Source organism: Ostrea edulis, chromosome 5 (genome assembly GCF_947568905.1).
Source record: "Ostrea edulis chromosome 5, xbOstEdul1.1, whole genome shotgun sequence".
NCBI lineage: Eukaryota > Metazoa > Mollusca > Bivalvia > Ostreida > Ostreidae > Ostrea > Ostrea edulis.
In genome coordinates this window covers 84426980-84448875 of record NC_079168.1, presented here as the reverse complement: position 1 = coordinate 84448875, position 21896 = coordinate 84426980, and the positions used below count along the sequence as shown (strand labels likewise).

Here is a 21896-nt window from a genome sequence, read left to right as displayed (position 1 = left end):
TTTGATAATTCAATAAAAATTGTTTTGACCAATGGCGTCATAATAGGTCCTGGCCAATCTCTAATTGTTATTCTTCTTTTAATGCCTTTAACATTACAATTGTATCAGTTATGTATGGAGAGAGAAATTTGCAAGTTGTGGAACTTTTATCTTGTTGATTACATCAATAAAATGCTTAGACCTAAATCTAAAAGAATAAGTGTCTGGTGTGTTTAGTAAACCAGATTAGATAGGTTACATGAGGAATATGTTTTGGTTACAACATTGTCTTTGTTTGTAATGATCGTTTTTACAACTGTATTTTAAACGAACTTTGCATTTATTCCACATTTGGAGATCCTACTTATACTCTAACTTCCCTTTAAAAAAAAGAAGAAATTCTTCAAAACTATATGCTTAAGTTTTATAAAACCACATCTAATACCCCAGTCAACGAGACGAATTAATATGAGTTACGGTACTTATACTGGATTCCCAAACTTTACGAAAAACCCTTACAAACACCGATACGTGTATATGTACTGGATCCAGTCTCATTAACTGTTGTGAAGGAGAAACTTCAAATGTACTGTACCACGACAGATGCCAGAAGTTGTGTAAATCAAATGTGGATTCTAGAAAATTCTAAAGAACTTTTAGTAAATTTGAAATCACAAACAACAACATCAAAACGTATGACTTTTCAACACTTTACATGGCCACTACTCACGATGAATCAAAGACTAGACTTTTTGACATCACAGAAAGTTATTTCTTCAATAAAAATGGAGAAAGAAATATTCATATTTAGTGATCAGTCATTAAAAAAATTAATTTGAGTTGATATTAAAAAGATGCTGGATTTCCTTATTGACAATATTGTTGTTGTCTTTAGTGATATGATCTTCCATCAGTCTTTTAGAATTCCCATGGGCACAAATAGTGTTCTTTAATTAGCTGACCTCTGTTTGTATTCCTACAAGGCAAACTTTATTCAAAAGATTCTATATGGGAAGAAAAAATATTTTGCTGTGGCCTTCAACTCGACATTTAGAAATATCGATTACGTTTTATCCATCAACAATAATAAGTTTTATTCAATCGTCCATTCGATACATCCCAGTGAACTCGAAATAAAAAAAACCCACCATAGAGTCTTCCACATCTACTTCATTCTTAGATATTTCATTGAACATAGATGTTTAAGGCAAACTAATAAGTCAAGTTTATGAAAAACTTCAGCTTCTTCGTCGTCAACTTAGCATATTTATGTAGCAATATTCCATTATCACCTGCATATGGTGTTTATGTCTCTCAAACGACTCGAAACACAAGATGTTGTTCTGCGTATGGCCAGTTTTGAAGTAAAGGCAAGCTACTGGCAAATAAGTTGATATTAAAGGGGCATTCTCTCACCAGACGGCGCGCTACGCAAGCTTCACTTTCACCTCTGTTATCGTCTGATAAATAGTTCGGCTAACCACATGATCTCGCACGGACAAAATGGCGTCTTTGACTCCAACAGAAAGACACGTTTCTGTTCTTTGTGTAATGTCAGAAATTCATCATTATAATCTCGCTAGTTTTTCTAATGTAGAGTCCATAGTTACGAAGTGAAAGTGAAATTAATACATTTGACAAGACAAAATAGTTCCATAAATATGGAGGTTGCACTAACGTAATACAGCGTTTCGATACCTACCAATGTCTTTTTAACTCATAAATTTATGTTTTATTTATGAAAATGATGCAGATTTATTTGATTTTCAAAGACGCTCTGTTTTACAAGATTCTTGTAAATCAGACGATAACGGAGGTGTTGTGGAGCGTAGCGTAACGCCCTCTGGTGAGCGATTGATTAAAGGGGTTTGAACAGTCTCGTTTAAAGTCAGCATTTAGCAAATTTTATGGTCAATATATAACAATTTAATTTACCAAGACAACCTGTCATGGGGTAAAATGATGTCTCAGATGTTTCATTCCGATTGACCGGTCGCGATAGCTCAGTGGTAGAGCTTAATATGACCTTAAAAGCGGAAGTTCCGTGTCGTGACAGGCGTTTGCACATTAAAGAACCCTCACTGCTACGGCTCTGAGCGCTAATTATATGTGTAAATTTGGGATATTTCACCTACAGCTGATGACGTCTCTATATGAGTGAAAAATTCTCGAAGAGACGTATAACAAATAAACAACCAATCATACTAATTGAAGCCCTTTTTGCACTAATTTTGACTACGGATTACTCCGTTTTCTTGATCGAAATATAATGCTCACGTCGGATGTGACCGGTCGATACGGGATGCTTACTCCTCCTAGACACCTGATTATACAAATGTACCTCTGGTATGTCCAGGGACCCGTGTTTGCCCTACTCTTAATTTCATATTCTTTATAGGAGTTATGGGATTGTTGGGCCATTCTTGGCACACTGATTTTGACAACGGATAACTCCGTTTACCTGACCAAGATATAGGGCTATGGCGGATGTGATTGGTCGACAGGGAATGCTTACTCCTCCTTAACACCTGATCCCACCTCTGGTATATCCAGGGTCCGTGTTTGCCAAACTATCTATTTGTATTGCTTATAAGAGTTATGAGATTGATCACTTGTTCGTTATCTTCACATTTTCATCAGTTGAAATATTTCTGGATTTTCTTTAATCTGTTAAACACACTGCAAATAAAAATTCCTATACTACAAGAACCAAAAAAAAAAAAAAAAAAAAAAAAAAAAAAAAAATAAAAGATGAAAGAGGGAGCATTATTAAAAACCATATATGGAGAAATGAAGGATAAACCGGATATACATGAATAATTAATCACCAGAAAGGAATGTCTCGGAGACACGATAGTTGGAACATTTCAATGGGGATATAAACAGTCATTATGCAAACAAACGAAGGAAAATGAGAAACTTATCTCACGCATAACGTCTGCATGGGTATTGCAGGTAAAGTTGTGCAAACTGCAAGGATGCAACTATGCATTTTGGATTTGAATTATAGAGTATTTTCATTAAAAATAAGGATTGGATATCCAAATAATGAAGGAATTGACTAGATATCTAAAACTAATAGAAAATTGCAGTTTGTTTAAGCTTTTCCACAAAAAAGGAGTATATCAACGATATAAATGATTAAGTAAAAGTTTCGGAAACTGCATCCGAGTTGGATTTTTGCGTATAGAATGTGGCAACAACGCCTTACAACCCGACACTAACCAATACATGTAATACAAACCATTGACGAGTAAGGTGGGCATTTTTACGCAAGACAACGTTTTCTTTGTTACAGCCGTGGGTGTAAGTCTGTGCTCTTCATCTTTACCTTGTAACTCAAACAGACTTACAGTAAAAGATAGTGGTAGTGTTAAAAGATGGAACCACATGGAAAACATACTACCGACTCCGGAATCTATGTACTGGTCCTGAACAATATTAAATTACAGATGTAATATCGCTGCCTCCTCTAAATGTTCTTGTGGCAAGCGAAATGAAGCTTATCAGTTCTATACACGCAAAAATTATTCCGATGCTAGAATCAATCTTTTTGATAGATTATTCAGTTTTGATGAATTGAAAATCATTGATACACACCTCAGTTTCAAGAATATTTTATTCAATTCTGAATGGGATTGGGCGGCAGGGTAAACCTGTGTTAGCCCTCTTCCTAACTGACACGCTTCTTCAGCTATGGGGTTCTTTGCCATGCGGTGCAAACTGCTTCATCTTTCTCTATAAGCAGTACAGTGTGTACTTCTATCGTTCACAGGTTTATCAATAAGTCCGGTAGATTTAAACATTCCTGCGCATGCCAATATCTATTTCATACGACTAAGTTTGTTTTATTTTCTATACGAATATTTGTTCAAAGTATTTTTTATCTGTACACCAATGCTAATATTTTCTTTACTCACTATTACTAATAATTTTTCATATTCTATAGAAATATCGTAGTGACATTTGTAATGTTATGTTTATTTAAGGAAAAGAACCCTACGTATCTCATCTCTCCGTGTGTATTTGTATACACGAAAAGTTTAAATCAACAAGCACAGTTTCTAGATACCATACATTGTTGCTAATCCATGCATCCAAACAATGCTTTTTTTCACAGCATCACCTGTCCTTCATTTGTCAGTTTTCGGTTTTATTCCTAGAATTTTTTTTGGGGATAATCTTTATTTAAACTTTACAGAAACATGTACATTGAGATAAGTGGAAATGATGACTAGATCAAAGCCACACCAGTTCGCCTGAAGGGTGTTCTTTACACACCGAGTTATTCCATATCTTTATTCGTATATGTTTACACGTATCTCTAGGAAATGAAAATAAATGCATTTGGATTTTTTTTTTAATTGTGATTTACAATTTGCAGATGTAAATCAAAGTGAATTATAGCATGTTTTGAAATGTAGAACTGCATATTCTCACTGCTAGAAAGCATTTTATCTAAAATCAACCTTCTATCGGTCTATCATCTGCTATGAGTAAAAAGAGGAATAACTCGGATATAAGATCTTCTCTGAAGTTAAATAAAATCTTATTTCAGTAGACAGAAAAACAAAAATATTAGTCCTGTTTGAATATTTTGATACATGTATCTAAACACATCAGGGGCAGGACCTGGTATTTGATAAAATACTCTTTTGTGACAGATTATTTAAATGTTTTTAAATATGTATCAGAAGTCAGTCAGAGGCAAACTAGAAATTCTTATTCAAATATATTGTATATGCCCAGAGCAAAAACAGAATATTATAGAAGATCTTTCAGCATTTCAGGGAGCACAGTGTGGAATGCCTTGAGTCAAAATATAAGAAACTCAACAAGTGTTGCGTGTTTTAAGAGAAATTATCTTAGAGATTATCACCATACTTTTTAAGCTTCATTTTGTATTCTATTTATCTTACATTCATAATTATTTCTTAAGTTTATATGTATTCTACATCTTTTAATCTGTGTTTATTTTACTAATATCTGTCTGTCTGTATGTTATATGCAGGACCATATTGAAAACTAGCGTTATCGCTAAATATGTAATCCTGGATAAATAAAGGCTTTATTATTATTATTATTATTTGGCGGGATGATTTTTGGATCCGCGCATTTTAACATGATTAATGACTGTTTTCTACATCAACTTTCTGGATCCGCGCATTTTAACATGATTAATGACTGTTTTCTACATCAACTTTCTGGATCCGCGCATTTTAACATGATTAATGACTGTTTTCTACATCAACTTTCTGGATCCGCGCATTTTAACATGATTAATGACTGTTTTCTACATCAACTTTCTGGATCCGCGCATTTTAACATGATTAATGACTGTTTTCTACATCAACTTCCTGGATCCGCGCATTTTAACATGATTAATGACTGTTTCTGTATCATCAACTTTGTCGGGCAATGCTGTTGTATTTTATAATGTCGATGAAGCCGATAGTGCAGAAATCCATTGTTTATATTTCCATCATAATACAAACATTATAAATATTCATTTTATACTTATGCATCTTTATATAAACATATTTCTTTATATGAACTATGTAATGTTACAGTCACAATGGATTGGACGCAACTTTGATTATTATTTATACCACAATATATGTACAGTATATATATCATGCACATGTCACTATAAATCATTTACTTATATTTATACCTGTTAACGTGTAGGTTTTTATGTCAAATTGAAATAACAATATTAGTAACATGGAAGCAGTGTAGATTTAATATTGACAAAATATTGATAAATGTAAAGGGGAGTAAAATGCTTGTAAAATATACACTTATTAACAGGTTACATACGAAAATGTTTGTGTACCAAGTTTCTATAGTCATGAAAAGGAAACCATTCAATGATAAAGGAAACAAAATCTAATTCTGTATTTTTATTTTTGTCGCATTTGATTTTCTATTAAAAACACTATACAAAGTTAAAAATTAAATGTAACACACCAGGTGGAGCTGTCGAGAGTCGTTTTACACGGAGTCGTGTTTTTTATGCTCAATCCCTCTCGGTTTCTGCACTTTCCAATCCCCGTGTGTAGTGCCCGCACTTTAATTTAAGGTCAAAGGTTACTCAAGATGTTGGAGGCATCAAATGAAGTAGGATTTTGTTGTGTCTGCGTGGGATTTTCTATTACTTGATCAAACAACCATGTAAATGGGTCATTAATACATGGAAAAATAAAAAGATGTTTATGAAGAATTTTAATTTATGGGTAATGTTTTTCCTTTGCATTTTCAAGTAAAGATGTATAAATAATACAAAAATAAAGGTGTTTTCATGGGAAAGGTTTGGGTAAATATGGGTTTTCAGCAATATTAAAACATTTATAAATAGTTTTACATCATTCGATAGCAATCATTGTTTTGGGAGGGGGTATCCTGTGTCCATAACTAAACAGCATCCACTCTCCTCTCTAACCCCTCTAGGATGTCTTCTAAGGATTGTAAGATTTCTAAACCAACCGACTGCCTGGCCACGGGTTCTATCATTTCTTGAAACCAGAAGTTGTTAAAGCGCCTTTGTTTTGAAGAGTAGACAAAGAAAAACGTTTTCAGCATAAACAACACTAATGATGGCAGATTTTCTCGGGTCCATATCTTCTGGTCAACAAGTAACAGCTTCATAGAAAACAGGATCATTTTAATGTAATAGGTTTTAAAGAGAGGTTTCGAACTCCGATATCCTTGTGTTGGATTAAAATTAACAACTTCATCAGAAGGAGCCTGAAAAGATTCTTGTTTTAAATCTACACTGCACTCATTCTCAAGACCACAAATTTCGGAGGTTTCTGAATTTTCGAATTCTTCTTTTGGTTCATCATCTTCATCTGAATTAGATGGCGAAGATGAACGCTCATACAAAACTTCGTAATTCTGACAACTTGCACACGGTGATGAAGTTGACTGATCGTCTGCTGTGTCATCATCCGACTCTTCTTGCCAATTTCCAATCGGTTCTACCCTACAGTCGGACAGAAATCCAACCGGTTCCACCGTTACCGAAGTCAACTTCGTGCTGGGTGGCTCTTCGAATTTCATTTCTGATGTTCCTGCTTTGCTTTCTAAATCAGGAGATTTTTGAATGAATGACTCTTTCATTATCTTGAGAACTCTATAAAGTTGTTTTTCCATAGAATCAATCTCATAGAGAGAAAAGACGAATTTTTCGAGCGAGTTGAAGGAGACTCTCCACGTCTCACTGTATTTATAAGACCAAGTTAACGTATCGGAGTCCATCATTATTTTATCAAAGGCAAATGGAACCACCATTATTTTTAATTCATATTGGAGCACCTCAGATATTTTCGACTGCAAAGGGTTTTTCCCGTCTGACAAGCGAGGCAGATTTGCCAACTTTAAAACAGGCGGAGGGTACTGGGGGAGTGGTAAATCAAACGTTGGGGCAATGTCAATATCCAAACTCATTTCGCCCATAGACGTGGAGTAGTATGTTGCGTATATCGTAGCACAAGGACCATGATTGATTGAATGCCATGACAACCCTTCTTTTTTATCTGGCGGAGTGAGTGCTTCTGGGACTTTGATGGTTTTGAGAGCTTTGTCTACGAGCTCACTGAAGTATCGCTGAATCCTTTTCACAGATAAAATCTTTTCACCAGTCTCTAATATTTCGTCTTCCTCTGCATCAGTGAAAAAATCCTCAAAATCTCTCATTTCATCGGCATCGTTTATCACGACATAAACAAAACCTTTCTTCCTAACTGAAAACCGCGACTCCATTCCCAGGGTGGAACATAGCGTCTCAATCTTGGCGGTAAAATCGAATTCGTCGGGTTTGCCTATTTTGACTCCGTCGTAGAAACTTCCTCCATGTAGCAGGGTTGAGTTGAACCGTGGATCAATCTCCCCGACCTTCTGTAGGATTCGCTCCACAAATGTCACCACTACGGCTGCCACTTCTGCTGTCGAACACTCCCTGGGATCTACCCGATTTATCTTATCCACTTCATTAAAAACTGGCAGGAGCTTGGCGACATCCAAAGAATCTGCCTTATGGAAAAACCTGAGTATTCTACCGATATTTTCATGATCAATGATATCATCAGGAAACGTCACACTTGTTTTTTCTTCTGATAATGGCGTGTCCCGTGTCGACGGTATAATATGACGTCGAAACTCTTCAAAGATTCTATCGTTCAGGAAATGTTTGGTCATCGTTGAGCACAAGGAAATAAGTATCTAAAACTAGGAACTGAAATAAAAAAAACAACAACATACATAATATAGGTGATATGCTACTTAGGGATGGAGATTATTTACAAAGTATGGAAAGGTAGAAATAGAAATAAACGTCAGTTTACTGAAGGGGGCGTTACCGTTATCAATGTACGGTGTAAATGGCTTTAAATCAATATGTTAGATATATAATGTATTCAATCTGCTGATTAGTATGCATGACAAGTGTTGACAGAGGCATGTCAAGAATTCAATCAACTATACAAAAATGTCTCTTCATTGAGAATTGTTACTCGACATTAACGTATGGAAAACGAAAGTAGCTTGCCTCGCCTCGGGGGACTGTTGACTTTACATATCATATTCAGTATAATTAACAAATGTACATATCACGTTACTAAATTACTTACTGGCGTCTCCAGTTATCACCTGATGTTCAGCGGATACAGATAAACGGGAATACCATACACCTTCAATATCGAGATGAAAACTAGGTGGCGGATCACACACGTTCATCATTTAGCTGTACTATGCAAGGGGACCCAAAAGGCTTGAGATTATTTAGCTAAAAATGACGAGACTGTGGAGTTTCCATTCAGCATATATATAAGAATGATCTTGTTTTCAGCAAAATTCGCCACAAAATGCGATTAATCCTTTGAAATTAATTTCACGCAATTTTTGTCGCGAGGAAATCTGTATACATTTCTCTCTATATTCTTTAAGGTGACCCACTACACCCTGAAATAGTTTTTCAAATCAGTACGAATTGATTTAATCATAAAAGATATGATGATATATAATATGTATATTTGCCAAAAAGACAGAAAATATGCAAATTTGGATAAAAACATGATTTTCAAAAATATTATTTCAACACATGAACAAAAGACTGGCGGATTTGAACTCGAGATCTGCGGTTCACCAGCCCAATGCTTTTTCTTTCTTTCTTTTATCAGCCCAATGCTTTAACCACTGAGCTACAATGATAGACAAACACATCAATCGATACAAATAATTTCACAAAACATTTAAATCGCCATCTTGTGACGTAGTGTCATAATGAGTATAACTTTTAGTGTAGTGAGCTACCTTAAACATGCATGCAAAGTTTCCCTTTAAAAGTCTCTATATGATAATTCTTGGCCCCTAAAAATTCTTTATGTGGAGGAATTGCTCATCTTTTATTATTGAGACCCTCTCTCTCCTCAAAAATAAATACACTGTAAAGAAATTAACAAGCTTAAGTAACGCAGTGTTGATCCATAACTAATTGCTATCTGACGTGTTTCATTTAAGTACAAGTGTTTACATATAAAGGACACTTGCTACAAACAAGAGATTGGATGCATGGGTGAATACATGTATATAGTTTTTGACTTATTCTTGTTGTAAATAGTACAACAATTAACTTGAAAATTTTCTATGACGCTCAAAGATCGTGATTTATTGCCTCTCTCTATATCACTATTTCCACTGCATTGGGAATTGGAAATAATAGAAAAATCGTGATCCGTATGTACATACAACAAATGAACAAAATGTTTTGCATATCTTCAAACGATAATTAACCCTACTGATTGTAGTGAAAAAGTGTATTGCAAGCCCGTTTACTATTTATTCGAAAAATAAGATATCTCTTTAGATTAAAGAGATACCTCTTAATTTTAAGAGATATCTCTCTAAAAAGAGATATCTCTTTCGCTTAGAAAGATATCTCTTTCACTTTGAGAGATATCTCTCACTTAAAGAGATATCTCTCAAAGAATTCCTAGACCTCTCTCTCTTTCTCTCTCAAAATATAAGAGATATCTCTTTAATCGTTGAAAAAGAGATATCTCTCAAAGAGAAAAAGAGATCTCTTCCCAATATTTTTTATCAGTTTGAATACTTAAGGAATTCTCCCTAAACTGGAAGCCTGCCAAAGCAAATCATACCATGATGGCTGCAATCCCTGGGAAAGATTTTGCCTTTACCGCATGTGAAGTGTATACAGGTAACAAAAAATTGATAAAATATGAGAGCTAAATTGGATTTAACCTCTCGGTAACCGCAACCACCTCTTCAACCATTTCCGCTATTTTTATACAAGAAGTATTTTGATTGGTTAAAAAATATGGTTACATCATATTAATGGTGATGCAACAGGGAGAAGTCATTACGATAACCGGGGGAAAAATTTAAAGATATATCTCTTTAAGTTAAAGAGATATCTCTTTTTGAAAATTTAAAGAGACATCTCTCTAACTTAATGAGATATCTCTTTTTATATTGATAGAGAGATATCTCTTCACGCTAGAGAGATATCTCTTTCTCTTTGAGAGATATCTCTCTAGCTTTAAGATATATCTCTCAAAGACAAAGACAAAGAGACATCTCTTTAGCGTAAAGAGATATCTCTTTTGTTTAAAGAAATATCTCTTTACGCTAGAGAGATATCTATTTTGTATAAAGAGATATCTCTTTTAGTTAAAGAGATATCTCTCTAGTGTAAAGAGATATCTTATTTTACGAATAAATAGTAAAAGGGCTTGCCATACAAACGTGTGTTCAGGAATCGTCAGTTTCCATAAAAGTGAGAAATCCAATGAAAGAACGCTAACTGTCAAAATCCGACGTAATTATAATCACCTTTATTTCTAAAGTCGAACATACAAATAACAATGAACATTAGCTACATATGTATGTATTAATTATTTACAGACTCTTATCGAAACTCCTCAATACAAATGTGTCTAAACCATGTGGGGTTTTGTCATGGGCATGGAAGAGTTACCTCCGTCGAAAATCAGTGACACCTGATTAACACTACATCATGGTTCTGTTAAACGTTTCCCGAAATTAATTTCTCTTTTTATAACCATACAGACCAGAGGGGATGGGTACCCTTTCAAAAAAATTTCAGTACCTTTTCAGATTTTGTGGATTAGATATGAATATAGTCACAATACATGTAGTTATTAACATGCAAATTTACTTCGTAAAACTCCGTGTTCACTATAAGATATCTGTAAAGTGCGAAACGAAATCGAAACGAATTCGACCGAAACGAAACGAAATCTACCGAAACGAAACAAATTGTATAATCGAACTCTTTTAATTAGGATAATTAAAAATGGTATCTTAGGCCCCTGTGAAAGTTACCACATTTAAATAAGATTCGCCTCCATCGGCTTGACTGATAGTTTTAAAAGTTGGAAAGGGGGTGGGGTGAGTAAGCACAAAGTACATATCCGAAGTTGATTAAATACCATGTGCAATTAGTTTCGGATCCATAAATTTCAGAACGGATGGTTACATTCTCAGAGGTCTGGGGAAACACACTAAACATGGGTTGGGTCGCCAGCGTTGGATCCTCCTTTGGGCATAGATGCATTGTTTGAAGAAGCTGGTGTCTGAGAAAGTTGAAAGCAGGAAGAGCTCTTAACCTCTTATTTTATTTATAACTGTTGAGGTGCGAGTACTTTCAATAATGAAAAAAATTAAATAGTATATACCATATTATATGAATGCAATTCGGTAAGATATATATACATGTATTATTAAAAATAATTATTGATATGTAGTAAGTCTAAAGATAACTCTATACATTTGGGGTGTTGCTAAGATGGGGATTGAAAACGGGACGGAAAACGAAAATGTTTTATGCAATAATATCAGGAGGAGGTCAGCATTTTGAAAAATCAAAAGGCTTATGAACAAGGGAAGCAGAAATTACAAAGAGAACGGGAAGACATAATCAGAATCCACTGTTTGATATACTACATACAAATACACAATATCCCCATGTATACATAGATTTATCTTTAAAGCAAAAAATATTGAAACATGTATTTATGCCCAAAGGCGCATCCAACGCCAGCGACCCCACCCCCGTTTAGTTTGTGACCCCAGACCTCTGACCTGTGAGACTGTAACCCTCCGTTCTGAAATGAATGGATCCGAAACTAATTGCACATGGTATTTAATCAACTTCGGATATAAACTTTGTGCTTACTCACCCTCCCCTTTCCAACTTTTAAAACTTTGTATCAGTCAAGCCGAAAGCCTACATCAAAGGGGGGGGGGGCGAATTTTATCTATATGTGGTAACTTTCACAGGGGCCGGATAGGCGGATCCAGGAATTTGTGAAGGGGGAGGGGGGTTCTAGCACTTGATCTTTTAGGTAATTTTCACAATCTCTACACCCCACCCTCATTTTTACCTTTTGCTTTTTATACATAACATCTTAGGGGGCTCTTGAGACAGTTTATACATGGAAATGCTTTGTTTAATTTACTACTTGTTATCCGAATTCTAGTCATTGTTATTGATATGTTCAGATCTGATTTAATTTTTTTTTTTAAAAACTGATTCAAAGGTTACTCCCAATAGGCCAGGGGTCTGCGATAAATGGTGCAAAATCCTACATTCTGAGCATTTACTGGCACGACTTTTTTCATTTTAAATTTTCTGCTTCTTAAACAAAACTTTTATGTTACTTATAGTTTTTAAGAATTCTTAAGTTTCATGAAACTTGTATCTGATGAAAAATCAGTGTTCCGTCTTATTTATCGTAGAATTAAAGGATATACTGGTATTAATAAATGTGAATGATGCAATTACATGTAAGTATCCACCTTTCATATCATTTTGACTCAAAGTCTTGTTAAAATTGAATAACTTAAAATGTTTGGTCTGCAAAAAAGAAAAAAAGGGGGGGGGGGACTCCGAACCCCCTGGACCCTCCTTCTGGATTCGCCCTTGGGCCTGATATACCATTTTTAATCATTATGATTTAAAGAGTTCGGTTATACAATCTGTTTCGTTTCATTTTGGTAGATTTCGTTTCGTTTCGTTTCGATTTCGTTTCGCACTTTGCAGGTACCCGAGTTCGCTATTGTTATTAAGATTTTATAAAGAAGAAAAAAGAATGTTCGTATTTTAAAACACAATAAATAGAATAGTTCTATCTACATAACATACCACAGGAATATTGAACTACGGCGACTTTGAACTTGGTGCACTCTCACGACCATAATCCTAATTATACATCTAACGGTACATTCAATGCTTATCAATATTTCATAATTCCAAAAATCGATACATAGCAGATATATTCTGAATAGTTCATCATATTCGAAGGAGAAATGGCGGAGAAATTCGAGGGCCCTTCTCCTCCTCCTTACCAGCGATGTTCTAATTTACTCGGATTTGAGAGCCTTAGCACTGACTGTAAATATAAAGCTAGCAGTCAATAATTAAAAAATGTACATGGACAATAAAACAGTATAAACTTGATTTAGAAATATTGGTAAATTAAATACTATACACTTATTGACGTATCTGAGATCAACATGAGGCTCCCTGAGAAGTACAATATTCATCGAGCCCGGGGGGGGGGGGGTGTGTGTGTAATAAATATCATACCATGGATCAAATACACGTACATCTATTAAGATCAGTGGTGTGACATTTATAAGAAAGATTCCTATGCAAGATTTGTGTATTCCGGGACTGAACGAACATCTATTTTGATCAGTGGTATATGACATTAATAACAACGCTTTCTATGCGAGAAATGTGTATTCCATTTGAATATTCACTTTATTTTGATGACTGCAACCAGTGGTAGCATTGCGTTTTACCAGGCTATCACCACCACAGGGGCTCGGTTGTCAGATATTGAAGTTTTGTATTATTTGTTCCCGAATGATAAATTGAAGTTTTGCATGATTTGCGTCCAATTAATTGATTATATAAATAAAATCCACCACCAAAATCCGCTTTTTTCGAGGTTTAAAAATAGGTGTATCATGTGTACATTAAAAAAAGTAAAGGGACGACACTCGCCATCTTGGATTTCTGGGGGGCCCTCGATTCACGGCTTATTTTTAACAATTTCTACTCTTTGCCTACTGGTTTCTGGCGAGATCTATGTTGGAAAAAGATCCAACGACGTCTCCCTATCGTCTGCTTATGTCTACATTTCGTATTAAAGATCCAGTGACCCGAAACATCCTCGATACCTACCCCTACTTATCGAAAGCAACGGAAGTTTGCATCGAGTGACGCGACGCCTACCGGAGCTCTCCATATAATCACTGGGGTACTCCGAATGCATACGGTAAGTCCAGAGAAATCAACAGATCTTAAAGTGTTGACTTTGCTTTAAAATGGTCACAATTTATTGATAAACGGCCAAGCTGCTGACAATATGATGTTTCTATTTTCAAATTTACTGATATTTTGGAGAAGCCTAAAATATGATAGAATTTTGTTTCGTTTACTCAATTCAATTTCAATTCAGTGCTTATTTCAACTTAGACTTCTCTAGATTTATCGTATGCATTCGGAACATCCCAGTGATTATATGGAGAGCTCCGGTAGGCGTCGCGTCACTCGATGCAAACTTCCGTTGCTTTCGATAAGTAGGGACAGGTATCGAGGACGTTTCGGGTCACTGGATCTTTAATACGACATGTAGGCATAAGCAGACGATAGGGAGAAGTCGTTGGATCTTTTTCCAACATATATCTCGCCAGAAACCGGTAGGCAGAGAGTAGAAATTGTTAAAAATAAGCCGTGAATCGAGGGCCCCCCAGAAATCCAAGATGGCGAGTGTCGTCCCTTTACCTTTTTTTAATGTACACATGATACACCTATTTTTAAACCTCGAAAAAAGCGGATTTTGGTGGTGGATTTTATTTATATAATCAATTATTCGGGCACAAATCATGCAAAACTTCAATTTATCATTCGGGAACAAATAATACAAAACTTCAATATCTGACAACCGAGCCCCTGTGATCACCACCGCACTAATGCATAACATGTGTCCTGCACGCATCTTCCGTTATAAGAGATATAATTCTACCGATATTACGAAGTTGGAAATAACATGATTTAGCCAATGCACTTATTTGACACTCCATGCTAAGTGTACTGTCGAAAAACATTTTAAGAATTTTTGACACATGAAGCAGTAGTGACGACAGATCCACCGAACGCCAGTTGATATCCCGAGAATTCACGAGATTTACGTTTTGGTGTAAAGATAATAAGTTCTGTCTTTTCCTGATTTAGCTTTAGTGTGTTGTCTTGCATCCAGTTGTCAATATCAGAAAGACGCCGTTGAAGTATGTTTGCAATGCTGTCCAAGCTGTCATGTGTCGTTCGGGTTTATAATCAGGTATACCCGAGTGTCATCCGAGTAGCAATGATAACACATGTTAAATCACCGGTTACACCCCGTCTTGATTTTGGAAATTCACTTATTTATAATTCTAATTCAGCATCCTTGCAGAGGTTACCGAAAGCTCAAAACACTGCAGCCAGGCTTGTGACACGTTCACGGAAACATGAGCATATTACACCAACTCTCATATCGCTACATTGGTTACCTGTGACATAGCGAACAAAATATAAAAATTCTGTTGTAAACTTTCAAGGCTCTACATGGATTAGATTGCATGGATTAGCTCCAGCATACATCCAGGGACTAGTTCAAGTCTACCATCCACAGCGAACACTTCGTTCTGCGGATTCGTTATACCTTCTAAAGACACGCGCTCGTACTAAACTATATGGCGAAAGACGGTTTGATGGATCTTCGTGTCGAATGTTCATTAGCTGTTTTTAAAAACAAACTTAAAACATATCTTTTCATTTAATCTGTAATTCGGTATTTATGTATACAGTTATTTAAAAAAAAATAAAAAACAAAAAACACTCAGTTTTAGTATTATATTATGCCTTTTTCTATGTGTTTATTGTTCTTTGTTTTAGTTTGTTTTTATTGTTTTACATGTAAAAAGCTTTAGAGTATAATTGTCTTCATTAGATAAAGCGCTATATAAATGTATAAGAATATTTTTTTAAATGATAGTGGAAAGTCCTCCCCCCCCACCCACCCACCGTAGCAGGATCTACAGCCTCTGTTTACTATTCCTAAAGGAAGACAAATAATGCGACTTTTCATTTCATCATTTCTATATTAGTAGGTTATCTATTAAATTAAATTGCTAGTATTTTTTCTTGCTCAAGAAACTGTTGATCTAGCTACATCAAAATTACTTAGTGACAATTGCAATGCTTTAACGGGACAAACGCAGTTATAAGAATTGGTAAAGACCCACTTATTTTATATGGAATTTAAAGCGACACCGAAGTTTAAAAAAAAACAAAAACTCACAATACTGATATTTGATTGATAAAAAATGGTCTTTATTACTGCCAACTATCACATGATGACAATACGAAGTCACAAAAAAAAACAACCTACAGTTATATACCTACATTATATACGTGCTTTGTGCAAACTGCATTACAAAGTATACAGTCTGAACAGGTGCTTTAGACACAGGGTGTACATACACGAATCAGGGGATTGGGGCAAAACGACCTGGGGTGAAACAAATTCGGGTGAAAAAAACCCCCAAACCAACCAGTACTCCGAGTTATCTCTCTTCATAGAAGCAGGCCGTGTTCAACGGTGTTGTGTCGGTCACTAGGTGACATTTCGTCTTAGATTTGTAGGTAAGCAGGTGATGTCTCGTCTTAGATTTCTTGTTTATTTCGTAGATATACTCTATATTTGTGCTACTTCTTTCTGAATTTTCCAATTGAATTTTTTTTTCATGTTAAAATGTGTCTTTTTTTATTTTTAAGGTGGAAAAGCTACTTTTGGTTTCGTTTCTAAGAACTAAGTGTTCACTTCCTGCTGTATTTAATGGCAACTTCAAAATACTTCGATACCAGCCTCAATTTGACGACTTGTTACGTTTGTTTAGAACCGTTTAAAACGCCGAGGTATTTGCCATGTTCACATACATTTTGTCACACATGTTTATCTACACATATCCAATCGTCGTGTCAGAAGTGTGATCCACCTCTAGGATTTTCCTGTCCCATTTGCCGCGTGTTTGTGCCAGCACCGGGTGAAATAAACCGCCATCCAATTCAGAATTGGGCGAAACGATTTCCAGAAAATAAATTAATTGCCTCGTGTGTAGAAAACCACGGGACATTAACTACTATTGTTTGTGGTCCATGTGAAACGAAAGACGAAAAAGAAATGACGGCCCACCATTGGTGCTCGGAATGCGAAAATGCCCTGTGTGAAAAATGCATCGAAAACCACAAAAAATACAAAGCTTTACAATTGCATTATATATTTCCTCTATCGAATTTGGCGATGAAAGTTAGTCCTGAAATATTGCAAACAAGAGAATGTGGAAAACATGAGGAATGGAAACTTGAGCTTGTATGTGACGCCCACCAGTCACTATGTTGTGCGCTATGCATTGTCCAAGAACACCAGCGTTGTGGACAATTTTCTACAATGACCGAGGCTGCTGATAAATTCTCCGAAGAAAACAAGTTGAAGTTACTACAGAATATTGACCAATTCTCATCTAAAATTGATACACTCATTGAAAGAGAGAAACAGAATATTGCGGATATTGACGACAAAACCGACAGACATACGGAAGAGATAGAGAAAATGAGCCAAGAAATGATCACTTGTTTGAATGAGTTGAAAGAAAAACATCTTCATCAATTAGCAAAAGTCTCTAAAGAGGTCAAACAAAAGCTTGAAGGGTCAGTTGAAACTTTAGAACACCGTAAGCTCTACCTTGCTCATTGGAAAGAAATTTTATCGTCAGGTTCAGAAAATCAAACAAAAGAAGAAGTTGTTATAAAATGTTTGAAATTAAAGAAAATATTGCAGGCCATGAAACAATTGCCTATGTTTCAAATGATATTCGATATGAATGTAAAGGTGTGCGATGGAATTGAACAAATGAACTCGATGGGTGCTCTGATGGACATTACAGTAAAGGAAAACAGAACTGATAAAAATGATATAAAACATGCAGAAATCACAAACATCAGTGAGTTTGAATTGCAGGATACTGATATATATGGTGGCTGTTTTCTTCCAGATGGCCAGTTATTGTTATGTGATAACACGAGTCCCAGATGCATAGTATGTGATGAGAAAGGATCTATCAAACAGGAAGTACAGTTACCCGGTGCACCATGGGATGTACTTGTCGAGTCTGATGGACGTATCATTGTGACAATTCCTGGTTCAAAATCCATTGTTGTTTTACTTCCGGAGACACTGGCTATTGAGAAAACAGTCAAGTTAAAATGTGAATGCAGGGGAATTTCGAAGTGGAACGACAGGTATATGATTGGCACCCGTGAGTCAATTGAAGAATTCAGCTTATTATTTCATCATATTCGGTCACGATCAGTAGATATCACAGATGACATAGTGGTGGATCCAAAAGGAAACATTATCCATGCTCACTATGGCAATGGAACCGTCACAAAAGAGGATAAAGACCACAACGTGGTGTTTACCTACACACATGCCAAATTAAGAGAACCATATGGGCTAGCTCTCCACGAACACGGAACGATTTTTGTCAACGGCAATGGTAGCGACAACATTCACATTCTGTCCGAGGATGGGGAGTTGATAAGAACATTAGATTTTCCAGCTCCAGGATGCATAAAATTTGAAAAAGACTGTTGGAGATTTTTCGTTGTGTCCGGCGGGAGTATTGTAAATATATATGAAATTTCGTGACATTTCTTCGGATATGGTTTGAATTGTTTGGGTGGTTAGGTAGTGTAAGATTTTGCTATAATATCAGATAATAGTTGTTTTTTTGGTGAAAGATCTGACGAAGAAAAATCATAATATATTTTGCAAATATATTTACTTGTATTAATTTTGTATTTCAATTTGAAAAGGAAATATTACCATGCCTGACATTTACAACTGCCTTTAAAATTATGTAAAGCCATTTGGTTACTACCCCAAAGACTATCAAAGGATAACTGTACAAAACATAACATCAAACAATAAAATACATGTTTTATACAGTCTTCTCTGTTAGTCATGAATGAATTCTCAAACACAGTGATGATTGTTCAGGATTTCATTTAATCAGAAGATATGATCTGATAAGTCAGCTTTCCTTCTCAAGGCTTTTTTTTTTTTTAGATAAATCATTGTTCTGAAATTAAAGACCATGTTCCTGTCCAAATGGAGAGTAAGATTGATTTGATTGATGTTCACCGCCACACTCAACAATTTTTCAGTTATCTGGTGGCGCCCAGTTTTTATTGGTGGAAGAGAGAACCCAGATACAATGTACCTGGGAGGAGACCACCGACCACCTTCCGAAAGTAAACTGGGAAACTTTCTCACTTACCGGCGCGAGCGGTATTCGAACTCGCGCCGACCAGAGGTGAGAGGCCGTGTGATTTTGAGCGCGATGCTCTAACCACTCGGCCACGGAGGCCCGATTAAGATTGAAACCGTATTTTATTATGATAAATCATGCAAGGATCGGACAGCAGACACTGCCTATATAAGTCCTCTCCGTAGAAGGTACAAGGTTATACAAACATTAGAATATAATTTGTTTTTGAAAGTATTCCAAATTACAACCTTATAACCTCATCCCGTTAGTGTATTGCATTGTATGGAGGAGAAAGCGTGAGCAGGAACATAGACATTATGAACGGTACTTTGTGCATTGAAGAAAATGGAGAAAACAGTCAACATTGATGTGACCAATATCATTGTTGTATATGATACAAAAATAATGACCGCTATTTTAAAGTACCAGTAGGAAGGTGAATATATATGAAAACAACCTTGACCCAATGTAAATTGTAGGAAAATATTAGGTCCCTGGTCAGAATAATATAAAAAGTAAATGAAAAATTAATCATTAAATGATTAGGAAGTATTGTACAAAATTTCAAAGCTATCTGATAAGCCATATAGGAGGAGAAGTGTTCTCAAGCTATTTTACATCCCCCACCTCTCTTAGATCCGCTATAACTTTTAGGAAAATAATTGGATCCTCCTGTACCGTCAATATGCACATGTAGAAATGGCAATAAAGCATTGTACAAAGTTTCAAGTTTATTGGATAAGCCATACAGGAGGAGAAGCATTCACAATATTTTGTGACAGACAGGCGGACAGAAAGTACAAAAACAATACCGTAAATCTGGATATTTTGCGTCGATTTATTTTTGCGAATTTGAGTCAAAAGTCTACATATCTATTTTTGTGTTTCTTATTTTTGCGAATTTATGTAAAAACATTAAAAAAACGCGTGAAACATTCATTTTGAGAAAAATATTTTTGCGAATCCAACTGACTCGCAAAAACGCTGAAAATTAATCGACAGCAAAAATAACCAGATTTACGGTATGTGTCCCCCCTGGAAAACCTACCTACCTATCCTCTTCGTGCCCGGTGGCACATAAGGCTGATACCAGATCCCTCCTGATGTTGAGTTTGGTTTTGGTTCTGGTTTTCAGTTTCCGTAACAAGAACTTTTTTACAGGGTGGAGCAGTTAACACCACGCCAAACCTCCGCACTGTTGGACCGGGTTTACTTTAAGGGTTGTCCTTCCCATAGACGATTGCAGTTCCCACTACTTTCGAGCTCTATCTACCCGGATTTTCTGTCTGGATTTACTTCCATAGCCTTTGATTTTCCCAAGCCACCCACAAGGCAGTTGGGCTATTTTACCCATAGCTGGGGCAAGGTTAGTGAGTGCTAGGGCATATCCACACGGCGGTGGGCCTACACACTGCACCTCTAGGGTCCTTGCTACTCAGAGATCCTTTACAATTTAGCCTAGGATGCTAGACCCTAGTTTACCGTGTGCTGCCGCTTGGAGGCACTGTAAAAGTCTTGGACTGGTAGAGGCTTTGTACTGGCAAGAAAGACTGACGCACTCGGCTTTCCTTTCACCTACAAGTAGGTTAGCCAGCGGCAGAAGCAGAGTCTTCGACTCCCCCTGTACTAGACGCATATCCAGCCCCTGTGGCATTTGCAGTATCCTTGTATTACATGTCTACCACTAGCACACCCCCTGGAAAAGGGGAGACATAAATATATATATACATGGTGCTCAACCTTTAGACGTCTACATAAAGAATATAAGCCTCAAACTGTACATTCTGTGAGAGAAAGAACTGATAGAGGCCCGTAGAGATTAATTCTTTCTCTCACAGAATGGACAGTTTGAGGTTTGTGTCCTACTTAAACATTACATCTTTTGTTCTAAGAATGGAAAAGCTCAGGTAAACCCTTTGACAATGATAATTATGAATAAAGCTATTCTCAACTAGTCTGATTTAAATAAGTCCATTTTTTTTAATATACTGAACACAGTGTAAATTGAATGTTTATGTCGAAAAAACAAAAACTTGGATATTCTCAAAGGGTGATGAAAACGCAATTCTATTACAACAGGGGTGTTATAGAAAAAGTCAAAGAATTCAAATGTCTCGGTATTATAATTTCTAGGTCAGGGTCTTTTTGTAAAGCTAAGAAACATTTATTTGGACAAGCCCATAAAGCTATGTTTGGAGTTATAAGAAAACTTAGATTGTTTGATTTACCAATTAATTGTCAATTTGACCTATTTGACAAAGTATAGTTTTACAAGTTTTAATTTATGGATGTGAGATATGGGGGTATGAAAATTTGCAAGTTGTAGAGCGCATTCATTTAAATTATATATTTTTCAGTTGAAAAGCTCCACGACCTCATTTATGGTATATAGTGAAACTGGTCATTTCCCAATTTATGTCAATGTATATATATAGTAGGATTGATGATTTCATACTGGAATAAATTATTGCCAGGTTATGACTTTGAAATTA

At 35.8% G+C, this 21896-nt stretch overlaps 2 protein-coding genes across 2 annotated transcripts; one reads left to right on the top strand and one right to left on the bottom strand.

Annotated features, from left to right (window-relative positions):
• Positions 1-5867: 5867 nt before the first annotated feature.
• Positions 5868-8705, bottom strand: LOC125651607 (uncharacterized). The gene is made up of 2 exons (XM_048880289.2): positions 8610-8705; positions 5868-8215 (listed from the first exon to the last, which is right to left on the bottom strand). The coding sequence occupies exon 2, from the start codon at positions 8176-8178 to the stop codon at positions 6394-6396; it is 1785 nt and encodes a 594-aa protein (XP_048736246.2). The 5' UTR covers positions 8179-8215; positions 8610-8705; the 3' UTR covers positions 5868-6393.
• A 7925-nt stretch (positions 8706-16630) lies between these two features.
• LOC125651623 (tripartite motif-containing protein 45-like) lies at positions 16631-19084 on the top strand. The gene is made up of 2 exons (XM_056166540.1): positions 16631-16717; positions 16850-19084. Exon 2 carries the CDS (start codon positions 16911-16913, stop codon positions 18780-18782), a length of 1872 nt encoding a protein of 623 aa, XP_056022515.1. The 5' UTR covers positions 16631-16717; positions 16850-16910; the 3' UTR covers positions 18783-19084.
• The last annotated feature ends 2812 nt before the right edge of the window (positions 19085-21896 follow it).